General features: G+C 34.0%; 1 protein-coding gene across 3 annotated transcripts; it reads left to right on the top strand.

Annotated features, from left to right (window-relative positions):
* Positions 1 to 3,284: 3,284 nt before the first annotated feature.
* PHOT2 (phototropin 2) lies at positions 3,285 to 17,378 on the top strand. Of its 3 annotated transcripts, none has more exons than XR_016523806.1 (24): positions 3,285 to 3,854; positions 4,125 to 4,651; positions 5,467 to 5,649; positions 6,108 to 6,199; positions 6,272 to 6,527; positions 6,725 to 6,938; positions 7,461 to 7,531; positions 7,938 to 8,044; positions 8,251 to 8,300; positions 8,415 to 8,519; positions 8,651 to 8,710; positions 10,399 to 10,488; positions 10,933 to 11,009; positions 11,603 to 11,687; positions 12,082 to 12,162; positions 12,462 to 12,565; positions 13,017 to 13,066; positions 13,832 to 13,938; positions 14,573 to 14,700; positions 15,042 to 15,093; positions 15,561 to 15,673; positions 16,560 to 16,700; positions 16,882 to 16,997; positions 17,078 to 17,378. XR_016523806.1 is itself a non-coding variant. In XM_039046731.2 (24 exons), exons 2-23 carry the CDS (start codon positions 4,161 to 4,163, stop codon positions 16,993 to 16,995), a joined length of 2,766 nt encoding a protein of 921 aa, XP_038902659.1. In that variant the 5' UTR covers positions 3,285 to 3,854; positions 4,125 to 4,160; the 3' UTR covers positions 16,996 to 16,997; positions 17,078 to 17,378. The 3 variants fall into 3 exon arrangements, 2 of the variants coding, with proteins under 2 accessions (XP_038902659.1, XP_038902661.1); XM_039046731.2 differs by having other exon boundaries at positions 14,573 to 14,695; XM_039046733.2 differs by having other exon boundaries at positions 3,292 to 3,803; positions 14,573 to 14,695.
* The last annotated feature ends 8,285 nt before the right edge of the window (positions 17,379 to 25,663 follow it).

Below are 25,663 nucleotides of genomic sequence, written 5' to 3' on the forward strand. Positions count from 1 at the left end.
AAGATGAAGTTTTGTGGTTGGAGATAGTTGTCGAAAGTTTCACTAGAGTAGATTGTTAATGTAGATGGTCTCAAGAGGTGGCCGACGGAAGGTAGTGCTAGGGGACAACAATTATGATGGGTGTAGATACTGAAGGTGTTTTGGCCATTTTATATATTAAAAAGATTAGGAAAAATTTAACCATTAAATGCTCAAAAATTATTTTTCTAAAATTTGATTTTAAGTATTTTATCTCAAACTAAATTATTTCATGAATTATTTTTTTCAAAAGTTAGTTTTTAATGGTTGCGAAACATTGAGAACTCTTTCCAAAATTGATTTTTTTCAATGATAAACCCATGAAACATGAAACCAAACACACTTGTTTCCATTTTTTTTAAAAACATAAATAAACACAATATTTTCAAATTTGTAGTTATAAAATGAATAATAAATCTAAAAGTAATACAATAGAGTTTTTTTTTTCTCTTTTAGAATATTCGATTTACAATGCATTCTAACTTAAAATTCCTAGAACTAAGAAAGAAACGAATTATCAAAGTTGTTTCTGTTTTTTTAATCTTAAATATAAAAGAAAGAAAGAAAAATAACAAAAAAAAAATAAGAAAAGGAAATTTTTACATATAGAAAAATGTCAAACTATTTACAAAAATAACAAAAAAGAAAAAAAACACTGATGGACATTGATAGACTTTTATCAACGTCTATCAGTGATAAACTTTTATCAGTTTCCATCGCTGATAGACACTGATATTAAAATTTTGCTATTTTGTGTAAATAGTTTTCGTTATTTTTCTGTTTTTGAAAATCTCCCAATAAGAACCAATGACAAAAGTTCTAAAAAAAAAAATAGAAAATAGAAAAAAAAATGAGAAATACAAAACAAAAAACGTTAGGCGGTTGTACTTCTCTAATCATATGGTGCCTTGATTTGCATTTGATCATGGTCAGTCTTACGGGAAACCCAAGTCCCAATCTACTTTTTTGCTTGACTCTTACCTTAGGCGAGGTTCTTTCATCCTCAACTGAACTTAACTCATGCAGAATTGAACTTCATTCAGCCATACACGTCACCGATATGTATATTTTCCTCATAAGCGACTCTACCCGACTTCTTCTACTTTTGGCCAAGTCTTGAGGCTCGATCGTACTCATACACTAGGCTGAGGTTATCACAATACAACGTTGTATCTCTCTTCATCATATTGCTTCTAACCAACATGGCTCCCACACTTCTACATCACTTTGGAACTTCACCGAGATGAGTTCAGATGTTTTGTTGGGTCAAAACAGGCTTATAACACTCTACTGGAGCTTGACACAAAATATGACACGCTTGCATATTTTATCAATATGCATCTAACTCCAAAGCGCTCATCAAAACTCACGATGAAACCTCAACTTCTGAAGTCGTTGCTTGGGGCCTCATCTGGCCCCATTAAGCTTGTCAGTAATGAATGTCTTCATGTTTATTGTTCATCTTGACATACTTGCCTGCTTATCTTGGTGTGTTGGATCATGCATCGTCCGCCTCATCACATTATGACACTTCTCTTGAATCTTTGTCTTTGCTTAACGTGTTGACAATTATGTGTCACTAGTGCACTATCTACACTAGTGAGCTTAACAATCTATTACCTTCAAGTTTGATTGTGACACTACGCAACGGTCTTTAATCTCTAAATCTCATATTTATTAAATTAATTAAAAAATAGTTGGCTAATCAAACAAGTAGATATTTGGATTTTGGACTATCCAAATAAAGTTTTGTTTGTTTGATTTTCATTTTTTCCTTAGAAAAAAAACCAAATATGCTATATGATTCCAAGTACAAATTAGACCAAAGAAAAATCAAACTTGTATATTAAATTTCGTTTGAAAAACATGGTGTGAAGTTTATATTTTATATCAATTAAACACTTAATTTCTTTTTTCCTACGATGATCATTTTATATAATTCATTTTGATTACATCCTAAAAATCATCCTTACAACTTCTTGAAATATCCGCTTTACAAATAAACGACTATAATTGATGTAAGATTGATTCTCAATAAAAAATACTAATTAATGATCTAAATTGATTTACATATAAAATTTTAGGAGTTTAATTGATACACAATTAAAAAAATACTTTTGGTTCCAAAACTTTCTTAGAAAGTATAGTTTAATCTCTGAACTTTAGTTGGTAACAATTTAGTCACTATGTTTACATATATATAACAATTTAATCATTAAACTTTAATAAGTAACAAAAATGTATGTATGCTGTATAATTTGTAGTGATATAGTCCATGTTGTGAAAAGTTTTGTAGGATTTAATAAAAAAATTTATACATGTAGACCAATAAACGGATTTGAGATCAGATTTTTGTATAAGTTTTAAATAATAAGTTATTACGTAATAAAATTGATACTTAATTTTGACAAGATTTTTTATAATAGAGATTAAATCGTTACAAATTTCAAAATATAGAAACTAAATTGTTACTTATTGAAGTTCAGATACTAAAACCATGTTTGGTAATCATTTGATTTTTTGTTTTTGTCTTTTAAAATTAAGCCTATAGACACTACTTCCGCCTCCAAACTTCTTTTTTTTTGTTATCAACCTAGCCAAATTTTGAAAATTAAAAAAGTAACTTTTAAAAACTTCATTTTGTTTTTGGAATTTGACTAGGAATTAAACCATTGTACTTAAGAAAAATGCAAACAATTGTAAGAAATGAGAGGAAATAAACTTAATTTTTAAAACTAAAAATAAAAACGAAAGCCCCGTTTGATAACCATTTGTTTTTTTTTATTTTTTAAAAATTAAGTCTATTTCATCTACAATTCTTACAAAATTTGTATCTTTTTAAGTACAATGGTTGAATTCTTAACCAAATTCCAAAAATAATAACAACTTTTTAAAAGTTTTTTTTAGTTCTCAAAATTTGGTTTGGTTTTTTAAATTATTTATGAAAGTTAGATAACAAACGAGGAATTTGAAAGTAAAAGTAGTGTCCATAGACTTAATTTTAAAAAATAAAAACGAAAACAAAATGGTTACCAAACAAAATCGAAATGATTAACAAATGGGCCATAAATAGTTAAAACTTGAAAGTAGTGGAACTAATTGTCACCCATTTTCATGTAACCAAAAAAGTTTTTCAAACCTTTTTAATAATACTACGTGTAAACCTCTTCACAAATGACAAATTTTCAATAATTAATTCACTCAAGATATTTTTGAAGTAATGCCTTTTGTTTTATCGTATAAACAACAATGAGAAACACGTCTAAGAACATCATCGAAGTCCAAGCAACGAAAAAGCTAAGCAAAGCTGCTAGCTTTATAGCAATCAAGAAACTGTGGGTTCAATTTTCAAAGATTAGTACGTGGAGAAACTTGTTTCATGCGGTCCTGGAGCCTCTGTGACCTCATATGTCTTCCTGCCAAATCTTTCGCTTTATTTTACTTTATTTTATTTGTTTCTCTCGTGGGAAAATCTGATAAAGAGACAAGACTATGGATAAACCGAGCCTAAATCAACGGTCATCATGGGATTTGCTCCATTTTACATGGGGTATGCAATACGGTTGGGTGGGAGGCATATTTATTGGCAAATGGGGACTTTATCTTCAACTGTCATCCCTTCTGCACACCACCTGTTCGATCAAAGTCCTCAGAGAGCTTTTGGGTCTGAAATTTCACCCTGAAAAGCCAGAAACGGTTTCTGGGTTTTCAGAATTGACTTGAAAGGTTCTGAATTGTACAAAATTCCCATTTGTGGAAGCTTCTGCTTACTTCACTACTTCAAAGTGGGTGCTTCACTCTGTTTTTCTTTTTTTCCGTATAATTGAATCATGCAGGTATTGCCTTCTGCTTTATGATTGTCAGCAGCCCTCTTCTGCATTTTCTGTATTTGTGTTGAGCTTTGCTTGGTTGGTTTGTTGGGAAGATGAATTCTTCTCTCTGTTTTCATTTGCTTGTCTCTTTTGTACTTGGCTTTCCTATGCTTTTCCATTGTCAAGTTCTTTTTATGACCTCTAAGATTGTGTCAGATTTCTCAGTTTTTTTGAGTATCTTAAAACTTAGAAATTTTGGTCACGTCCCAATATTAATTTGACATTTCTTGGTAGGCTGTTCTGTTCACAAACTAAAAAGAGACATTGAGAATGGAGGACAAGCGAGGTATGAGCAGCAACAAGCCTACCGATAAATGGATGGCATTTGACAGAGAATCAAACACAACAAACACTCCTGGAAATGAATCAGAAGACAGAAAAAGCTGGCAATCTTCTTCCAAACGGGCAACATCAACAGAAGCAAACATAGCAGAAAGGGCGGCGGAGTGGGGACTGGTGGTGGAGACAAACGTGGAAGAAGGCAGTTTCAAGGCCATCGTGGGGAGAGCATCAGGGGAAGGAGGGGGCAGCAAAAGATCATCAGAGAAAATCAGTGACACAGGAAGAACATCAAGCTTTGGCAATGAAACCTCTGGAGTTTTCCCAAGGGTATCACAAGAGTTGAAGGATGCTTTGGCTTCTTTGGAACAGACATTTGTAGTCTCTGATGCCACCAAACCAGACTGCCCCATCGTGTATGCGAGCAGTGGCTTCTTTGGCATGACTGGTTATGCTTCAGAGGAGGTCATTGGAAGGAACTGGTAAGATGAATTCACTAAGCTTATTGAAAAAGAAGAGAAGAGAAAATAAAAGAACGAATCTTTTTGGTGTAAAAGCTGTATGATACATAGAGGCATAAGTACAATTCTGGGTCAAACAGTAGAGGGCAAAAAAGATACCCCATAAAGATGTTCATTTATAATGAGTTATTTATTTATTTTCAGAAAACGTTAACCCATGTTGCCTCCTCTCTGAACAGCAAAGTGTAGAGACTAGTATTTCCTTCTAAAACCTTTTTCTTTTTCTTTTTCCCTTTTTTTAATTAAAAAAACAAAAAACAAAATTTTGCTTCTTTATTTAGTGGGTGATTGACTTCTTATTATGTGGGAATTATTCAAAGTCAAATGAGATTCCATATGTAGTTTCCATTTAATGAATAATAAACTAACAGAGACCCAAAAGAGGGGTCCTGATATTACAGTTTAAAATTTAAACAAGCTAGTCATGGAATGGTTCGAAAGAAGCACAGAAAGAGTTTTAGATCTTCCAAAAGAATCCTCAAAAGTTTAATTGCAGACGTAATTTGGAATACCCAGATGCCTTATGCTTGGATGTACTACATTGCTATAATGCTATATCTAGATTTTTGATGGAGCACCAGCTGGGTAGTGTGGATGCTGGTCAAATTACCAGTTTTCCAAATTTTGGGTGTAATGCTATATGCATTGCGTATCATCCAAGATGGCTGAATTTCAAATGGGGCACAATAAAATGAAAGTTGACTTGCAGCGACGCTCTTCATTTCATACTTCGGTAATGACGAACTGTTGGTGTTTTTTGTTTTTCTGGGTGGCAGCCGTTTTCTTCAGGGACCAGAGACGGACCAGAAAGAAGTTGACAAAATTCGATATGCAGTGAAAAACGGCAAAAGCTACTGCGGGAGGCTTTTGAACTACAAGAAGAATGGCACTCCTTTCTGGAATCTTCTGACAGTCACGCCTATCAAGGATGACAATGGCAATACTATCAAATTTATTGGGTTTGATTTCTTCTTCCTCTTTTGATTCATCTTTTGCTAAATGCTACTTTTGCACGAACATTTAACTTTGATGATTCATGCTAGAAAATGACCGGGACTTTCTTGGTTGCATTGTGTTCTCCCTTGGTTTAATGGTGCTGTGTATTCTTCATGGGCATTCCCTGTTTAAAGTTTGGATTAACTGACCTTGTGTTTTTCTGCAAAAATTAGAAAACAGTAGTCTAAGTTTGTTTGTTTTTCAAGCTTTCTTGGTTACTGCTCCTGTGCCGTCATGCCATGAAAGTATTTTGTCTCAAACTGTTAGGGATCATGCCTATGCTTTTGCTGTGCATGAATTCGAATAATTGTATTCTATGAAATTACAAAGTGAATAGGGAAAATCATGCATGACCACAAGATTCTGAGTGCAACAAACTGTGATGAACTAAGAAATTGAAGAATGGTATTTTCTTTGGCAGAATGCAGGTAGAAGTAAGCAAGTACACAGAAGGCATAAATGATAAAGCATTACGACCGAACGGGTTGCCGAAGTCTTTAATCCGCTATGATGGTAACTGATCTTCCAAATTTCTATGGAATGTGATGTTACCTTCACCTCTAATTTTCACTCTTGATGTTTCAGCTCGCCAGAAGGAAAAGGCAATGGATTCCATCACAGAGGTTGTTCAGACCGTGAAGAATCCTCGATCTAATCGAGCTATGAGTCATGACACTACCAGAAAAAAAGAAGATTTGGAAAAGTTCAATCTTGATTATGTTCTTCCAAAGTCGGTTGAAGCTGCAAGTGCTACACCGGGTAGACAAACTCCTCAACAGGACCTCAGAGATGATGGGTTAGGCAAGAAACCTAGGTTATCAAGTCGAGTTTCTTTAGTGGGGTGAGATATTCGTACAGGATTGTTGACTGTTTCACTGTGTTGATGCCAATGTTGGCAGTTGAATATTTAATTCCTTTGGAACCATCATGTAGTTATTTATTTCATAACTACACGGACTAAATGGTTGGTTAATATCATTTGTAATTATCACTTTGTAGTATTGATTTCAGGATGTTCTTTGTTATGTTATATTGCAGTTTCAAAGGGAAATCTCTAAGCAGTTCAAGGAAGCTTGAAGTAACAGCCTTTGAACCAGAAATTTTGATGACCGACGAAATAGAACGGACTGATAGTTGGGACCGTGCTGAAAGAGAAAAGGATATTCGCCAAGGAATTGATTTAGCTACCACATTGGAGCGAATTGAGAAAAATTTTGTCATTACTGATCCAAGGCTTCCTGATAATCCAATTGTAAGACCATTTTCTCTTACTGTACGAGAGGTTATAGTTAAACTGGATCTGATAGCGTTGACTAAACATGAATTGGTTAATCATAGATGTGGAAGAATATTCAGGTACTTGTAGAAAAACAAAAGTTAGTTCATAATGTATCTCTAGTATTTTGTTATTCCCTCTGGCGCAATTGTAACTAAAACCAAATATTTTATGAATCATATTGAGAAAAATTAATCAGTCTTGAAAATGACTAGATGGATCTTGTAAAACTTTCCCTTCTAACTTAGAAATCATATCTCATGATTTGCACTCAACAAATATTTATTTGATATGAACTGCTGCTAACATAGTGCATCTTTGACTAACTAAACCATTATCTTTCTTAGTCACAACAAACTAGAAAGTTTTCGCATAATCTTTGGTCATGTTTAAACTGCATAGTGTAAAAAAACTTGCAAATAAGGAATCTTAGGTTTCTGCTTAGTGCAGTAGATAATGTGCAATGCTCCTAAAAGTTAACTCTACTCTTTTATGCAGATATTTGCATCTGACAGCTTTCTTGAATTGACGGAATATACACGTGAGGAAATTTTGGGACGAAACTGTCGGTAGGGACATCATCACATCTTTGTCCCTTTTTTCCCTTTTTTTTTAAGAATAAAAAATATTTTTCTATGTTTATTTTCTACTTTAAATCAAAGGCCCTCTAAGTTTCACTTAATCTTTATATACTTTTTCATGCCATCCTTTATTTCTCTTTCCCCCTCTTTGGGGTTTTGAAAGTTATCATTCTGTATCTTGCTCGACGTGAGTATTAAAAAAAACTACATAATTTTCAAGATGAATAATATGCTTAAATATAGAACCAGCTGGGAACAATTTGACCACATTATCTAGTTACTTTGTTCTTACTACAATCTTGTCTGATTAACTTAGCGTCAAACTTTCAAATGAACTTTAGCAGAAAAGTTTTATTTCACAATAAATGTAGTACATTTCCCATTTATCCCACAGGTTTCTTCAAGGACCTGAAACGGATCAAGAAACTGTCTCAAAGATAAGGGATGCAATTAGGGAACAAAGAGAAATAACTGTTCAGTTGATCAACTATACCAAGACTGGTAAGCTGATGCTGTGATGGTATGATGATGAATCAACTGTAATGAGTTTTACTTGTCAATGTTACTTCAGATCTCGGAGTTAGTTTCAATGATCTGATTTAAATTTTATATTCTGCATTTCCATGTAGAAGATTTGAACTTTGAAACCTTTTGCATTACATCATTTAGCAGCAGTTTGTAGAAGTACCTGATTTTATGAATTATAGGTAAAAAGTTCTGGAATTTATTCCACTTGCAACCAATGCGTGATGAAACGGTAACTTTCAGAACCTTCTTCTGAATCATCATTTGATACTTGAATTTCACATTGTCATGTTGCAACTTCTATTCCAATTAACATTTTCTTCTAAGTCCCATTTTATTTGTATAGGGAGAGCTTCAGTATTTTATTGGTGTACAACTAGATGGAAGTGGTCATGTGGAACCTTTGCAAAACCGCCTTTCTGAGACGGCAGAGATGCAAAGTGCCAAGCTGGTATAATTTTATTTTTATTTTTATTATTTTCTTAAGTCATAAGTTCAATTCTTTTTGTGTATTTAGTTTACACATCGATTATCAGCATTTGATAATTTTTGAGTATTTGTTTGTTCTATTCCTATTATTAGGTTAAAGCCACTGCAGAGAATGTTGATGAGGCTGTCCGTGAACTTCCTGATGCCAACTTGGTAAGGTATTTCTTTTGCTCTATGTTTGAATTTGACAGAACTAACTAATTTCTTTACCGCTACAAAATACCGAATCTTCTTTTTACTTTTTCTTTTCTACGCATCTAAATGTGAGTTACATTATGTTAAACTCCATCAATGTGAACTAACTATTTTTCTTTTCTCTTACTTCTTGAATTTTCATTTAGAAAAAAATGAAACAAATTATTACGTGACATTTAGTTTTATCATATTTAATATATATTATTTTCTTTTAGTACAATTAGGAGTATGGGGATTTAAACATAGATTTTGTGGTTACTAACACAATCATTTAACCTTAGCAAAATTTCAGAATCTATCAATGATAGATATTGATAGACTTCTATTGGTGCCTATCAATGTTACTGATAGACATAGATAGATTATGAAATTTGTTATATTTTGTAAATATTTTGGTTCATTTTTCTATATTTGAAAGCAACCTTTATTATTATTATTATTATTTTACGATCTCATACATTAATTTAAACCAAACTATTATTTTTTTTTATAGACTTAAATTTTTAATAATTTAAAAAAATATATTTTTTATTAGGATCAATTTGATTACCCACTTTTAATTGGGTGAGCTTAGGTCAATGATAATTGGCAGGTCTTACTCTCCTGGAGGTTTGATCCCCCATCCCAGTTGTACTAAAAAAATAAATTTAAACCAAAATATTATTTTTTTCTATTTTTTTAACCATCCTAATAGTCTAGTAACTAAAATGATATTAATTTTTATATTTATTTAGATAGATTTAATTACCTGAATTTCAAATATTAATTTGAACTAAAATATTATTATTATTTTTTAATTTTTATCAATTAGTTAATAATTAAAAATTAATATTTTTTATTTTAATTTTGATAGGTTTGATTACCTACTTAATGCTATATATATATACACACACATATATATGGTTTTAAATCTTATTTTGGTAATCAAGGTATGAATATGAAAATTTTAAAATCTTTATTCAAATATTGTTAGGCACAAGGTAGATCGGATAAATGAGAAGATTTAAAATTGTTTAATATGTACACATATGATATAGTATAGGAATTGGGAGTGTAATCTAGTTTCAAAATTTAATTTGATTTGATCTTAGATCAAATCTAGAAAAAATAAAATTAATACATAATCAACTTTTGTTTAACGTAAGAATGAATGCAGGCCAATATATTATTTTGAATTTAATAAATTATTTCATCTTTATAATTTAAATTACAACAGATTGTCAATCTAGAGTTGAGTGTACCAAAAAATCTACCAATCCTTCTAGAGCTGATGTTCTTGTTTATCAAAAGCATGGTTCTTTCATTATATAAAATCGTCAATTATGAATCAATTTTATGGCATCAATTTTATAACATGCTAAATGTTTCCTCAAGGTAGAGCTACAGAGAATAGACATATCTAACCTTTCACTTTTCACGGCAACATTTTGTTCATTTTAGACGTATTATCTAATCTCCAATTGGAGAACTCTGATGTAATTCACCAATGGGTGTTTGGAGTTTCGACTCATTTATTTTATTTATCAATTAAATGATTTCTTCCTTAAATAAAAACCTTTCACAAGATATGTACATTGTTGGGTTTTTAATTTTGATTGCTAAAAAATAGATGATGTAATTTAATTATCCAACTGCTCCTGTTTCAGAGACCAGAAGATTTGTGGGCAATTCACTCTCAACCAGTCTTCCCAAGGCCTCACAAGAAGCATAGTTCTTCTTGGACTGCTATACAGAAGGTATGCAAAATTGTATTCTTTTATAATCTTTGCAAAATTGTTGACCTTTCGCCACTACTCATTTCTTTTCTTGTTATGATGACCGAACTTTCTCGACAATTTTCGTGTTGCTTCCAAAGTTCTTCTCAACTTCACACTTTTGTGTTATAAACTTCTAAATCCTTTAATGTAATAACTCTGAATCACCAGAAGATATATTGCTCCTAGCTTCCTCATTCTTCCTAATTCTTGGCTTGAAGAAGTTTTAAATTCATCCATAAATTTTACAACTAGCTGAATAGATTCCCTCTCTCATTAGGGTGGGACTTATCGTCCACAAAAGTAGATGAGGCAATTGTGGTATCTTGACGCTGTTTCTAGAAATATTTTCACTGGTTTTTGCTTCTTGCTAAGGTTTCCTTCTTGAAAATTTTATTTATTTATTTAATTATTATTATTTTGTAGATTATCCGACGTGGTGAAAAAATTGGACTCCAACATTTTAAGCCTATTAAACCACTGGGTTGTGGAGACACTGGCAGGTAATGTAGTGTAATAGTCTATTACCATGCATTGTACATGATTATTTCTTTTTTACTTTTTTTATATAAATAATTCAAATGAAATTGATTCCATATGAATAGCTAAAATTATCTCAATCTCTTTATGCTTTACATTTATTATAAGTTTTTTTACTAATTATTTGAATTGCATATTTTACTGCAATTATGTAACAATTAACACTTCTATTGTAGTCATACTATTTGCTACCATGAAACCAATATTCGATAAATGAAATTGATAAGCAATAAAAAAATATTTGAAGCGAACAAATTTGCATTTAGATAACTCCTTTAATTTAAAAAAAAAAGGAGGAAGAAAATATACCTGAAGAACCACACAGTATCAGCCTTTGAGAAGTAAGGCCATCATATCTTTTCAGTCTATCTGGGGCTTGGACGCTGCTATTTGGACCTTTCCTTTTAGCTGACAAACTGTTCCCTGCCATTTTTTTTGGATACTTTCTAGAAGTTATACCATCTTGTTCCTTTTGGAAATTTTGTAATTTGTGGTTTCATCAAGCCTTGTTAATTTTGCACCTGCTCTGATAACTTATGCAGCATATTTGCTGCAGTGTTCATCTGGTGGAACTTCTAGGTACAAGCGAACTTTATGCCTTGAAAGCAATGGAGAAATCAGCACTTTTGAATCGAAACAAGGTCTTATAAAAAAACCATGGTTTGATTACTATAATACCCCCACATTTCTGCTTCATAAACTTGCTTCCAGTCATAGCGTGGATTGTAAGAAAACAATTTTTGTTAGCTTATGCCTTCTTCAACGCTCGTCAAAAGCTTGGTAGAGTTCATGATTGCCTGAATACTTTATGTGTCTCAAATAACCGAGACATAAGATTAAAAGAGACTTTCCTCATAAACATATCTACAACTACATGTATGAATATCAATTTTCTGAAAATTGGGCAGACTGTTACAGATGCTTCAGTAAAATATCACAGGGTTTTGAACAAATGCACCTACTAGTTATGTAACTACATCTGATCACCTTGTTTGAACTTTGAAGAGTAATTTGTGATTAATTGTTTCTCTGAAGGTCCACAGAGCATGCATTGAAAGGCAAATCATTGCGCTTTTGGATCATCCTTTTCTTCCAACACTATACACTTCATTTGAGGTTCAAACATATCTTATTTCATCTCCATTTTCCATATTAATTCTATATGTTCACTTTAGAACTAGTCCTGCTCATTTTTACAAATATGGAATGCTTATGAATTTTAACTAGAATTCTAACTGTGAATGTGCCACAACGATGCATGCCTTGACAATTGCAAAAAGGGTCTGGTTCAAACTCACACAGCTTATTATAATGTTAAGAGCCATTCCCATATGGAAATATTCTGTATGTCATGTGTTATCTGACTCCCTTGAGACAGATTTCGTGGATGACGTTATTTGTGTGTTTTTTTCCAGACCCCTACACACGTTTGTTTGATAACAGACTTCTGCCCTGGTGGGGAGTTATTCGCATTGCTTGATAAGCAACCCATGAAAATGTTTAAAGAGGATTCTGCAAGGTATCCTTCTTTTATTAACACCAAAAATTTGTAAAATTTTTCATTTAGCAAGTTAGGAATCTGGATTATCACTCGACTCTACAATTTTTGGAAGTTGAGTGCTATATTAAGCTCATCAGCGAAAGGAACTATGAACATCCGTTATGATTTTAACCTAATTGCTTGAAGGAGCTCTTGTGCTATAAAATAGGGAAAAAAGCAAAATCAGGTATTGAATCAATAGCAGACCATTTTCATTCTTTCTTCCTATTGGAGTCTAAACTAGTTTGTGAATATGATGCAGACAAAATTGATGAGGACGAAACTTTAACAAAAGTTACATAAAAATATGAATTAATTTGTCTTTTTAATCATGGATAAATAATTTATGTTAGCTCAGGTTAGCAATATGCTTATTTCATCCAAGCCATGTTCACACTCTCGACTTGTTATGCCCCATTCTCATATTCAGGTTCTATGCTGCAGAGGTCGTCATTGGCTTGGAATATCTTCATTGTCTAGGTAACATTGATCTTTCAGTTTATTCGATCTCATCTGACATACATACCATATTTCTTCCTACTCTTCTGAAGCTTTGAGTGCAGTTGTCTGAGAATAACATCAACTTACAGTAGGGTTTTCTGAGTATCTAATTAGAATTATCACTATTCAAGAACATTTTGATTTCATTTATAAAGATGACACAGATTTAAAGATTCATGAATTTCCCTCATCAATCCCAAACCGTTTTTCTTTTGGGTGTCAAGGAAACATTTCATTAAGATGGGAGGAGAATTGAAAGAGATGGAAAGGACAGGATGCCCAACCAAATTCAATCACTAATAAAGATTGGAAAGGAAAAGGAAACCATCTTCAATTGATATGAATAATCACAAAAATCATTGAGTAGTTCAGTGCTTCTCTTGATTTTTAGGCCAAGAAGAAAATATTCTCCTTGACTTCCTATGGTCCCTAAAGACACCCTAAAAGATCCTCATCTTTTCTTTCATTCCAAGTCTGCAGCTAAGAGAAACTGGACCTAGGATGCTTTTGCCGAATTTTTTTGCTAGCATTTACCATTTTGGGCAATTTAGAACTCCAAATAATTCTGGTAAAGGGCTTGGGAATAATCTCCACGTTACTCACACGAGAATTAAAACATAGATTTACTGTAATTGAATACTAGTTAATCTCATTACTCATCACATGAAAGGTATACTGTCCGACAAGATAAACTGCATTGTTTATTTGAGAAAGGCATTCAATTTCCCTTATGATTTTATGCAGGAATCATTTACCGGGATCTGAAGCCTGAAAATATTCTTCTCCAGAAGGATGGGCATATTACACTTGCCGACTTCGATTTATCACTTGTGACATCCTGCAAACCGCAGGTGCATCCCAATTTCTTATACAACCATCTTAAGACCACTTCTTATTGAATCATATCCTAGATTTTCATATTTTTAAGTTAGGAAATGGTGTTGATTATATGAAACAAGCCTTAAGCCATGCATCATTCCATTCATGACAATAGTACATCAAACTACTCTGGGGCATGCCATATCCATAGGTTGGAGGCAGTGGAACTTTGGAAGGGTGTAAAATAGGCTAATTAAGTAGTTGGGCTTTTCCGAATAGAAACTCTACTAGACATATTAGTAAATGTAAGTGTAACACGAGAGGAGTGCATAGTTCTCCAACTTGGAGATGAGAAAAAAACTAATTATGAGGATTCTGGTCCATGAGCTGCTCTATCATCCTAAATGCTTCCCCGCCCGATCTAGTACCTGGCATTTTACTGTCATTTTGAGCTTATTGAAGATGGAGCCATGAAAAACCAAGGTATCTCATGCATTATGCTAGTTGACCATGGAAATTTTATTGGCATCAGATATAGATATACTGACTTGCTAGTCATGTCATGTGGTCTACACTCGAGTAAACTTCCATTCAAATGACATTTTCTAAAATTCCATCTACTATTTGTAGATGCCACTAATTCTGATTGTTTTCGTTGAATTTTAGATTGTGAAGTATCCATTGCCTCAAGGTAGAAGGAGATCTCGAAGTCAACCACCACCAGTATTTGTTGCAGAGCCGATCACGCAATCAAATTCTTTTGTTGGAACTGAAGAGTATATAGCTCCTGTATGGTGAATCCCCAGTTATAGCTACTTTACACTAATTTTATTGGATTAATTTGTAAAATAAGGCATATTTTGAATGATGTGGAACACTAGGAAACAGAAGTAATTCAGTCTCTAAAGACTAGTTACGGAAGTCTTTATAATTTGGTCTTGGCAATCCATGATTTGGATTGGCTTTTCCTCAAATTTGAAAGAGAATTATGGAAAATGCATTCTTTCTTGTATAGCTTTTGGAACAGCGCATGATAGTAGTTTTTAGATTGCATCTTCAACTAAGGAAACATATAAGATGATGATGATTTCATCGATTACTTCTTCTCAAGTCCTTATTGGTACATCAATTGCAGGAAATTATAACAGGGGAAGGCCACAGCAGCTCTATCGATTGGTGGGCTCTTGGTAAGATGATGGTGAACTTATCAAGATTACTTGCCTATTTCTCTTTGCACTTCCCCTTTCTAATTTTCTCTATAAGCAAAATTGTGAATATGGCACTGTAATGACTCAATCATTTTGATGAAACTACCAACGCCACAATATTCCCTTGGATATATATTTATGACAACTGAAAGTTGTAAACATCACTGATCATGTTACATAAATATGTTCTTGTTAATTCCTAGTTTTTAAGATAAGCCTTGCAATTGATTTGGTTGTAAATTGTAGCTATTCGTATATTTCCTTCATAAATAAAATAAAAAAATGTTCTAGTTAGTTCACTACTCGTTCCCATATTTATATCATCAAATTATTTATTCTCCATTTCTATTTTTGTTGGATAGACTTCTTCTCTGCTTATTTTACTATCAGGTGTTTGGTGATGCTTTTCTAATTCAAGACTTAAAATGGTTGTGTCTGGGATCCAGGTATATTGTTGTATGAGATGCTTTATGGTCGCACACCTTTCAGGGGAAAGAACAGGCAGAAGACTTTTGGTAACATCTTGCACAAAGATCTCACCTTCCCAAGTAGCATTCAGGTAAAGAATAAATCACTCTGAGATATTACTTGCCACAAGAAGGCTTGAATTGTTATCAACTTCAATCAACGTGTTAGGAACTAAGGTAGTATGGGATGCTTTTGTCCCACATTGGTTAGAATGGATGACCAATATGGTACTCAAGTGGCTTGACTCTCCCAATGTGGTATTTAAGTGGATGACCAATGTGGTACTTAAGTACCTAACACAACGTAAGTATAAAAATATGGTGGGGGGTAACCATCTTCTCTAAGTAACATTAGCACAATGACATCTCATTTAAGAAACAATTTGAAGCTAGACATTGATAAGAAATCAGTATAAATTATCAATCAGTATATGTACGGTTAAACAAGCAAGTGAAGTTACTTAGTAGATTTTGAGCAATATTTAGTTTAAAAAAGAGTTCAGTTTTTATTCACATTCGGTGTTCACCTAGTAGATTTTAAATCATTTTAAACAAGCAAGTGAAGTTACTTTTGATGGGGTTTATAAACTTGCTAAAGAAGAGTCTTCGAACAACAAGAAGAATGCTGGTGTACACAGTAGTCTAACTGGCATTGCCTAAATGGTTAAACAATGTCTGGGGCTCAACCAGCCCATAGTTATTGGTCTTGTTACTATCAGCCATACCTATTTATCATCCGCTGGCTAGTGCCCGAGCTTTGTCTAGCCTCATCAAGTACCATGTTTCTCTAACAAGCAACTCAAGGGCATATCCATTATTTTGTTGGAATTATGGATCCTTGTTAGATATTTCACCACTATGAAAAGGTATTGCTGGAAATTGATTCCTGTTGAATGCATTAAACTTGAGGTTTTTAACTGGTGTTTTCCAATTCCATGCTTCCCCAAAAATCTACTACTGATTTGAACATTCTTTCAGGTAAGTCTTGCAGCAAGGCAGTTGATCAATGCATTGCTACAAAGAGACCCCGCCAGACGTTTAGGATCAAGTACAGGTGCAAATGAAATCAAACAGCACCCCTTTTTCCAATCAATTAACTGGCCACTAATCCGGTGTATGGTACGGATGCTCTCTACTTTTGAAACTCCTATTGCTTGTAAGGAACAGCTATGATGCTTAAAAAAACTGTACCGAACTTGGCTGTCGATGATCTTTCAAAGAACATAACGATGTTTAACTCTTTATCAGCCATTAAGAGAGATGATGTTCATAACATCTGCTTCTTTCTTTTTTGTCTAAGGTCCCGCCACCATTGGAATCACCTCTTCACCTTACTGGAAAAGATGGAACAACCAAAAACGTAAACTGGGAAGATGATGGTGTGCTTAGCTCAATGGATTTGGATTTTTTCTGAAGGTTCTCACCGGAGTAAACTCAAACATGTATTAATGTGGTTAGATTTCACCTGTTAAAAGTTGGTAACTGTCTTTATGCAGGGCTGGTTATGCCTGTGTAATGAAAGTTTGTCGCCGTTGCTCATAGTCGGTAAGTCCCGGTTCGATACTGGCATACTTGACCACGCCAATAATTGCTGTTTGTTAATGTGAGGCTGCCTTCATTGTGATTAAAGTTTCGGTATCACCTGGATGCGATGACAGGTGATTTGTATTTCATGTGAACATAATCCTTTTACATTTAAATGTTTGTATGTAGTCTTTGTATGTAACTACTTTCTTTAATGAGGAACGGATAATAAAATTTTCAGCAATAAATGAACAGTATTTCGTCTGTTTTATTGATTTGATCTGAATAATTAAGCAAGATTCATCAAGAAAAAACCATTGTCATCTCATATGATGGCAAAATCTTAGGAAACATGTTCCTGAAAAGTGACATTCAAAGATTATTTGAATGTCTCTTGAACAAAGCATATTATTTTGAACTTCTTCATGTCTTGTAGCATTTTGAATCAAATGAACATATTGGATTTGGTGTTTGCTTATAGGAATCACAAGTCTTTTTGGCCTCTTTTGTGTCCTTTACTATTAGAAATCTCATGGTATTGTAATCACTTTGTAATGTAGCTCTCAAATAATAACAATAAAGACATAATATAGAAAATTAAGAAAACTATATTTAATATAAAAGTTCATATGTGCTTTATGTTCTCTAAATGTCTAGACCCATTTTGTTCTTGTTCTTTTAAGCTTTGGAAGGTTCTACTTGGACTTTATGAAAATTTGTGTTGCTTTCTTATTATTCTATATTCTCTAGATTTCTAGACCTATTTTCTTATTATGCTTTTATATATATGAAAATTGATTGGTATAAAAAATATTTATAAATACATTATCCTTAGGAGTAAATGTGAAACTTACCGAGGATAAAATTGAAAATGCATATAAATTTTGAAACGACCTGACTTTCTAAACTTTATACTAGACCATTATTTAAGAGTCACAGAAATTTCTCATATGCAAAAAGACCAAATTATTAAAATCGAGCCATTATGAAACTTTAAAACTTTTAAATTTTTTGTCGAGATATTGTTAAACCCCCATTTTGTGTTTGTTTCGCCATTGTCGCCGGCCGTTCAACCTTCTTCATCCTTTTTTTTTTTCCAGCAAACATTTGATCTCACTTCTCCCTTTTTGTCTATTATTTAGTTAAAGTAGTTGTGTTTTGTCGTTGATTCGGGATACAAACAATGAAGAAAGACTCTTTTATCGCTATTTAAATACACAATAAAGCAAAAACTTCTAAAATCAAAGATCACAACAAAGTTGTCGTTTTGTATGTTCTTTATTTTAGTTTTTGTCTATTTTATGTAATGTTTTATTTTTATTTTATATTCTATTTACCAATTATATGTTCTGCTTATTATTAAATCAAAATTAAAGAAATAACTAACTAAAAAAAATAATTAATAGTTTTAATATATATTAGAGTTGTTTTCAATTATAGAAAGACGAGTTAACTTATTTATAAATATAGTAATATATCATTGTCTATTAGTGATAGATAGAGATAGACGTTGATAGACATCTATTAGTGTCAGTGATTGCAAAATGTTGTTGTTTATCAGTGATAGACACAGATAGATATCTATAATGTTAGTGATAGACATTGATAGTGTCTATCACTATCTATCACTAATAGACAGTGACATTGTATAATATTGAAAAATTTTCCAACAATTTTTCTATTTAAAACAATTATCCTATATATTATGTAATAAAAAGTTGGAAAGTTGAAAAGAAATTAATTGATTAGGAAAAAGAAAAACTAATTTGTATCTTATTAACTTAATTTATTGAAAATTGGGAAAAGATTGTTCAAGATAAAACTTGTCAATTTTAATCTACATCTACAAAACCTAATTAACAAAAAATGGATGTAATTGATTTCTCGAAGTTACTAAATTAGTTCTGTAACATCCCGACCTTTTTAGGTAATTTTTATTAAATTATCTTGAAATATTTGAGCATTATTTTGAATAAATTGGTGCTTTTTAAATAGGAGGCAAGATAGTTAATTTTAAAAATATTTGTAAAGAATTAGAATTTTAATTCAATTTAAGAAAAAAATGGATTGATTTATTTGAGGAAAATTGTTGTTTAAAATTTTTTCCCTTTAATTTTGGAGTTTGGATCTAAAATTAAATTAATGAGTTAGGAGAAGGAAATTGAGTTAATTTATTTAGATAATAAGGATTAAAGATTTTAAGAAACTTGGAGATTTGAATTCTTGAAGGAATTTAAAAAGGATATATATATATATATATATATATATTGTTAAATAAATAAAGGAAAAGAAAAGAATTAGGATTTTAGAAATTAAAAGGAATTTGGAATTTTATATATATTTAGGTCTCGTTTGGTAATCATTTTATTTTTTGTTTTTGTTTTTCAAAATTAAGCCTATAAGTACTTCCATCTCCAAATTTCTTCTTTTGTTATCTATTTTTCACCAATGGTTTAAAAAACCAAGCCAAATTTTGAGAACTAAAGAAAAGTAGTTTTCAAAAAGTAGTTTTTGTTTTTAGAATTTGGCTACGAATTCAACCATTGTACTTAAAAAGGATGCAAATCACTATAAGAAATATAGATGAAATAGGCTTAATTTTCAAAAACAAAAACAAAAAACCAAATGGTTACCCAATGGGGTCTTAGGGATTAGAGTTGAGAGTAAAAGAAAAAAAAGAAATATATATATATAAAAAACTGAAAAACTCTTCTTTTCTCTCTAGTCACAAGATTCCGATGCCTGATCCGTAGCCGTCGCACCTCGCCATCGATTGAGGCTCCGTCCTGCCGCGATTTGAGTCGTCAAGCTGCGCCATCTCACTCTAGATCTTTTGCACGTCAATCGCTGCCACTACTCTGTCGTCTGTGTCGCCTACTACTAGTCATCGGCTGTGAGTCTTGTCGGGTTGTATGTCCTAAAACTCGCAGTTTGTAAAGTTAAACACATTCTATTATCAATAAAGATGTTAGTCAACATTTATTCAATAAAGTTGTTAGTGAATTTGTAAATTGCAATTGTAAAGACTAAATCGAATAAACTAAGATCCATGACTATTATATGAATACTTGAACTTTATGTGGAGACATAAAAGTGGATCAAGTTCGAGTAAATAGTCAAAATGATCTATAATATAGAATAAGGTTGAGTGCCTTATTCTGGTAACACTATCGAATGCAGCTCATTCTGTAGTTGTTACAATTTGTTGTATGGTGCTACAAACGAAATGATCTTGATTCGTTCATGTATTGACATGAGGAGTAGGGGTATCCTATGCAATGAGTTTGCATAAGATCAGACCAAGAAATAAGTCACTCTTTCTTTGTAACACTATTTGCTGTTTAAGACTGACTATTTCGCTTAAATGACCTAGGTAACTCGATCTTAATCCTGAGCTAACTATTAACTCCTGTTTATTCGGGATTATCCTTAAATTTGCATAGGTGAGGGTTGGCTTAACAACATCGGCTCAATAAGCCTCCCGTTTCAGGGGTAAGACCGGCTAGATAGCTGAGGACATAGGATACAAGAAGAAATTTATGCCTACCCGATTTAGGGATAGGAGAAAAGTTATTCTCCTAAGTATTGAATCCAGGTCTTGAACAAGGGGCCCCACCCTCTCGTTGGCTCGAGAGGGATCCGATTTAGTCATTGGATCACAAACCAATTGTTCATTAGAGGATCAATGGAACTTAAGAAGCAAGATGTAATATGGGGGGTAAGACAACATATTGACCCAGCTAGTATTACGAACAACTTGTGAAGGGTCAACTTACTGATTATGGTAAAATCAAGTGGACACAATATATCTATAGTGAGGAGAGTGAAACTGTCGAGCTATAGTGGTGTGACTGAAGGAACTCTTATACAAGAGTACCTATATGCGAAAGCGGATCTTTCCAATTCATTGTGACAAAATTTTCATATATACATTCATACATACATATATGCATTAACAACAAAAAATTATTGGCATGCTTACAGGATAAATAAACAAGAGACCCAGAGAACATACTAGTTGAAGATTTTCTTCACAACAAATCTCGCTTTCGCTGGAACGGCAAGCTATCGTTAAGCAACACTCAATTGTCTACCACGAACAATCTCCAAATAAACAAATGAAAAAAAAAGACGACACCACCACTTGGAACCCTCAGTATTCTCGGAGTGAGAATCCAAAGAGTGGGCTCTATTCGGATTTGGTAGAGGAGAGGAGGAGAAGAGATCGTATACAACGATCAAGCAAGTGAGAGAAAGACTCGTCTATCGTATAGACAAAATGCTTGATCGTTTAGATGAAGCATACGATCGTGTAGGAAAAGCTAAACGATCATCTATATGATCGTTTAGTACTCGGGCGCTAAACGATCATTTAGTAAAAGATAAGCAATCGTTTAGTAAGTAGCGCACGCGGGTGTAAGTGATCGTTCAGTAAACAACACTATCGTATAGGCTCTGATTTACTAAGCGATGACTCTCTAAAATCGCAACACACCGTGAGCTATTTAAGCGTCTCAAAACGATTCTTCATCTTAATCATTAGTTACAAAAAAAGAAGAGATGCTGACGAATTATCCCATAACTGTCCAATTAATAAATAATAAATATAATCACATTATATTCATAACCTATGGTTTAATATCATATATTAACCACAATATTTTTCCTCCACTAGATATAAATAATATTTATATCCAATTTCCTTCAAATTAATATATCTCATACATAAAGTCAATTATATCATATATAATTAACTAGTTCAATTATATCATATATAATCGAACTCCCTCTTGTCAATTTGAACATTTCAAACTGACCCAAAAACTGATTCTCAACTTGTATCTAAGCTATCAAGGGGACCTTATGAACCTATGGCTCGAAGCTCTAATGGTATGTGAGTAAATGACTAAACTCTTTAGCTACGATATCCACCATCCGTTAACTACCAGACATTCCACTAAAGACCTAAAGCTGAACTCTTCTTATCACAGATATATTTCTATGTCCATGGGATATAACCAATCATCAGTACGATGACCCTTCAAAGATGCTCGTAAGTATAGCTGGGCCGATTTACCGTTTTGCCCCTGTAGTTACATCTTACTCCTTAAGTACCACTGATCCCTCTAATGAACAATACAACATAGTCCTACTATGTGTGAACACCTCTTGGGCGATGAGAAGGTGTGTGGCACCACATCGTTCAAGCCCCAAGATCAATCCTTAAGGGAGTAATCTATCTACTTACCCCTACTTCAGGTAAGGAGTGAACTTTATCTTGTGAGCTGAGTTCCCAGCTCCCAAATCAAACAAATCCTCAAAGTGGTAGGTTTGAGTCGGCGCTCTGGCCACTCGTATCCAATAAAATCAAAGGACCGCCCTCAATGGCAGGAATTCCCAACTCACTAAGAATTGAGGTCATGTTACCTATGGTCATCCTAGTGAAGTGAAGTCTCTATCATGAATGGGGTTATATGACGAGATGTTAACACTTTGTGGTCAGGTCTTATACAAACTCTTTGTATAGGACGCCCCCGCTCGGACGTCCGCACATGAATGATCAGGATCAGATCATCTGTAACAAGTCACAACACTTGTAACTATTCTACAAAGCGAGCCGCATCCGTAGCGTTACCAAGATAAAGTTTTCTTCCTATATCCATATAGGACATACCATTTTGGTTGTCACTTAAGACATGATCCACTTGTATGTCACCACATACATGCTTAAGTTATATAATGACAACCGGAGATTATTGGTTTTTGGTAAAGTAAATAAAACATCCAATGTGAAAAGTAAAAAAGTGAAGTAAATATCATATATTATACATCACAAACGTTCGTACAAAATGTGTTTATAAACTACGGGACACGAGACTTAGGGCATCATCCTCAACAATCTCCCACTTGTCCTAAAGCGAGTGAGGTGTACAAAAACTAGTACAAAACAATAAACTAAGGCACTAAGGCCTCGTATAATAAAATCTCCCATTTGCCCTAGTCCAGTCGCAGGCGGCCCCGTAGACTCATGCTCTGAAGGTGACCCTCAAACACTGTAGCCATGAGAGCCTTCGTAAACGAGTTAGAGGATGAAGGTGATGATGATTCAAAGTGAGTAACCTTGTTTAATCTTGTTCCCATGAGCCATTGTAACGTCCTCGTTGCGAAAGATTGATTTAATTGAGATTCCAATCTGTTACGGCTCTGATTTTCACAATAGAGAGTGATGGGCCTAGACATATCTAGAACAGCTTCCAGCTCTATCAAGAACTTCCTGAGCCAGACGACTTTTTTAGTAGCTTCACAAGCTGCTACGTACTCGGCCTCCATCGTGGAGTCGGTGATGCACCCTTGCTTAGTGCTCTGCCATACTACAACTCCTCCGTTAAGAGTAAAAACTGACCCTGAAGTGGACTTTCAAGAGTCTTTATCACTTTGAAAGTCAGAATCCGTGTATCTAATAAGGATAAAATCCCTAGACCCATACACGAGCATGTAGTCCCTCGTTCTCCAAAGATACTTGAGGATGTTCTTAGCTGTGGTCCAGTGACCTTGACTTGGGTTAGACTGATATCTACTGACTATTCCTACAACATAGTAGATGTCTGGCCTAGTGCAGAGCATTGCATACATCAAACTGCCAACGACAGATGCATATGGGACCCATCTCATCTCCTCAACCTCTTGAGGCGTCTTAGGACACATGTCCTTAGACAAAGTAACTCCATGCCTGAATGGCAGTAGACCCCCTTTGGAGTCCTGCATTGAGTACTTGAGTAAGATCTTGTCAATATACGATACTTGAGACAACGCTAACATTTTTTTCTTACGATCCCGAAAGATCTATATATCCAGAACAAACTGATCCTCTCCCAAATCTTTCATTTGAAATTGGGTCACTAGCCAGTTCTTAACTGCAGTCAGTAGACCTACATCATTCCCAATGAGTAGTATATCGTCTACATACAACACTAAGAAAATTACTGAATTGTTGTCGATCTTCTTGTAAACACAAGGTTCATCAACGTTGTGGTCAAAGCCATAAGATTTGATCGCAGTATCAAACTAAATATTCCAAGATCGAGACGCCTATTTCAGCCCATAAATGGACCGATTCAGTTTATAAACTTTTTGCTCTTGACCTTAGGCAATGAATCCTTCAGGTTGCACCATGTAAATAATCTCTTCAAGATTGCCATTCAGAAAAACCGTCTTGATGTCCATTTTCCAGATCTAATAATTATAATAAGCGGCAATGGACAGGAGGATGCAGGTCGACTTTAACATGGCCACAAGTGAGAAAATCTCCTTATAGTCGACTCCCTCCACTTGGGTATAACCCTTTACCACAAGTCGTGCTTTGAAGGTTTGCACCTTTCCATCAGTACCCCGTTTGCGCTTGTAGATCCATTTATAACTTATAGGTCTTACCCCATCAGGCTGATCTACAAGATCCCATACTGAGTTGAAGTACATCGACTCTATCTCGAGATTTATGGCTTTGACCCATTCATCCCGGTCAACATCCTCCATTGCCTTTTGATAAGACAACAGATCCTTAATGTCGCCATCTGCTACCATAGCTAGGATTTCTGTGAAACCCAGATAGCGATAAGGCGGGTTTCTAACCCTCCCACTACGTCAAGGTTCCCTCAATTCTAGAGGTGGAAACGACCTACCAGGTAAACTATCATCAACAACTCTTGTTGATGAAACAGGTCATTCAACAACTCTTGTTAAAGTTTCAGTAGTTTCGTTGAAAAGCTCACGTAACACGACTTTACTACATGCTCCTTGATATGATCCTCCTCCAGGAAAGTAGCGTTCATAGAAACAAACACCCTGTTTTCAGACGAATCATAAAAGTAACCCCTCGTGTACCTTTGGGGTAGCTTACAAAGAGGCACAACCTCAACCGTGGTTCCAACATCTTGGGATTTGCCTCAAGAACATGTGCTGGGAAACTCCATATGCGGAAGTGACGTAAACTAGCTTTAGGCCTATTCCACAAGTCCAAAGGTGTTCTCACAATACTATTGGAAGAAACACAGTTAAGTATGTATACTGCAGTCTCCACTGCGAAACCCAAAAATGAGCTCGATAAGGAAGCGTAACTCATCATCGAACGAACCATGTCCAACAAGGTTCTGTTTCTCCTCTCTGCTACACTATTCTGCTGAGGTGTAACAGGCGTTGAGAGTTGGAAAATGATTCCATGTTCTAATAAATAGTCATGGAACCCTGAATCCAAAAACTCTTCACCTCGATCTGATCGAAGTATTTTAATCCGTCTATCCAAAGCATTCTCAACTTTAGCCTTGAATACTTTGAACTTTTCAAAATATTCAGACTTTTATTGCATCAGATAAACATACCCATATCTAGAGCAATCATCAGTAAAACTGATAAAGTACTCATAGCCTCCTCGAGCTCACACATTTATAGGACCACAAAGGTCAGAATGTACTAATTCTAGAGGCTCTTTGGCTCGATAACCTTTTCCAGTAAAAGGTCTTTTAGTCATCTTACCCTCAAGGCAAGATTCACACACTGGTAAA

This window comes from Benincasa hispida, chromosome 10 (assembly GCF_027475165.1).
Source record: "Benincasa hispida cultivar pf3 chromosome 10, pf3_genome.v1.1, whole genome shotgun sequence".
NCBI classification, from domain to species: Eukaryota; Viridiplantae; Streptophyta; class Magnoliopsida; order Cucurbitales; family Cucurbitaceae; genus Benincasa; species Benincasa hispida.

What these genes read in the sequence shown, in the direction of transcription:
- PHOT2 (XM_039046731.2), top strand. Translation starts at nt 4,161, where the DNA reads ATGGAGGACAAGCGAGGTATGAGCAGCAACAAGCCTACCGATAAATGG. An exon ending in GTCTTTAATCCGCTATGATG is followed by an intron (nt 6,200 to 6,271) that starts GTAACTGATCTT and finishes TTGATGTTTCAG; the next exon opens with CTCGCCAGAAGGAAAAGGCA. An exon ending in GGTTGTGGAGACACTGGCAG is followed by an intron (nt 11,010 to 11,602) that starts GTAATGTAGTGT and finishes TATTTGCTGCAG; the next exon opens with TGTTCATCTGGTGGAACTTC.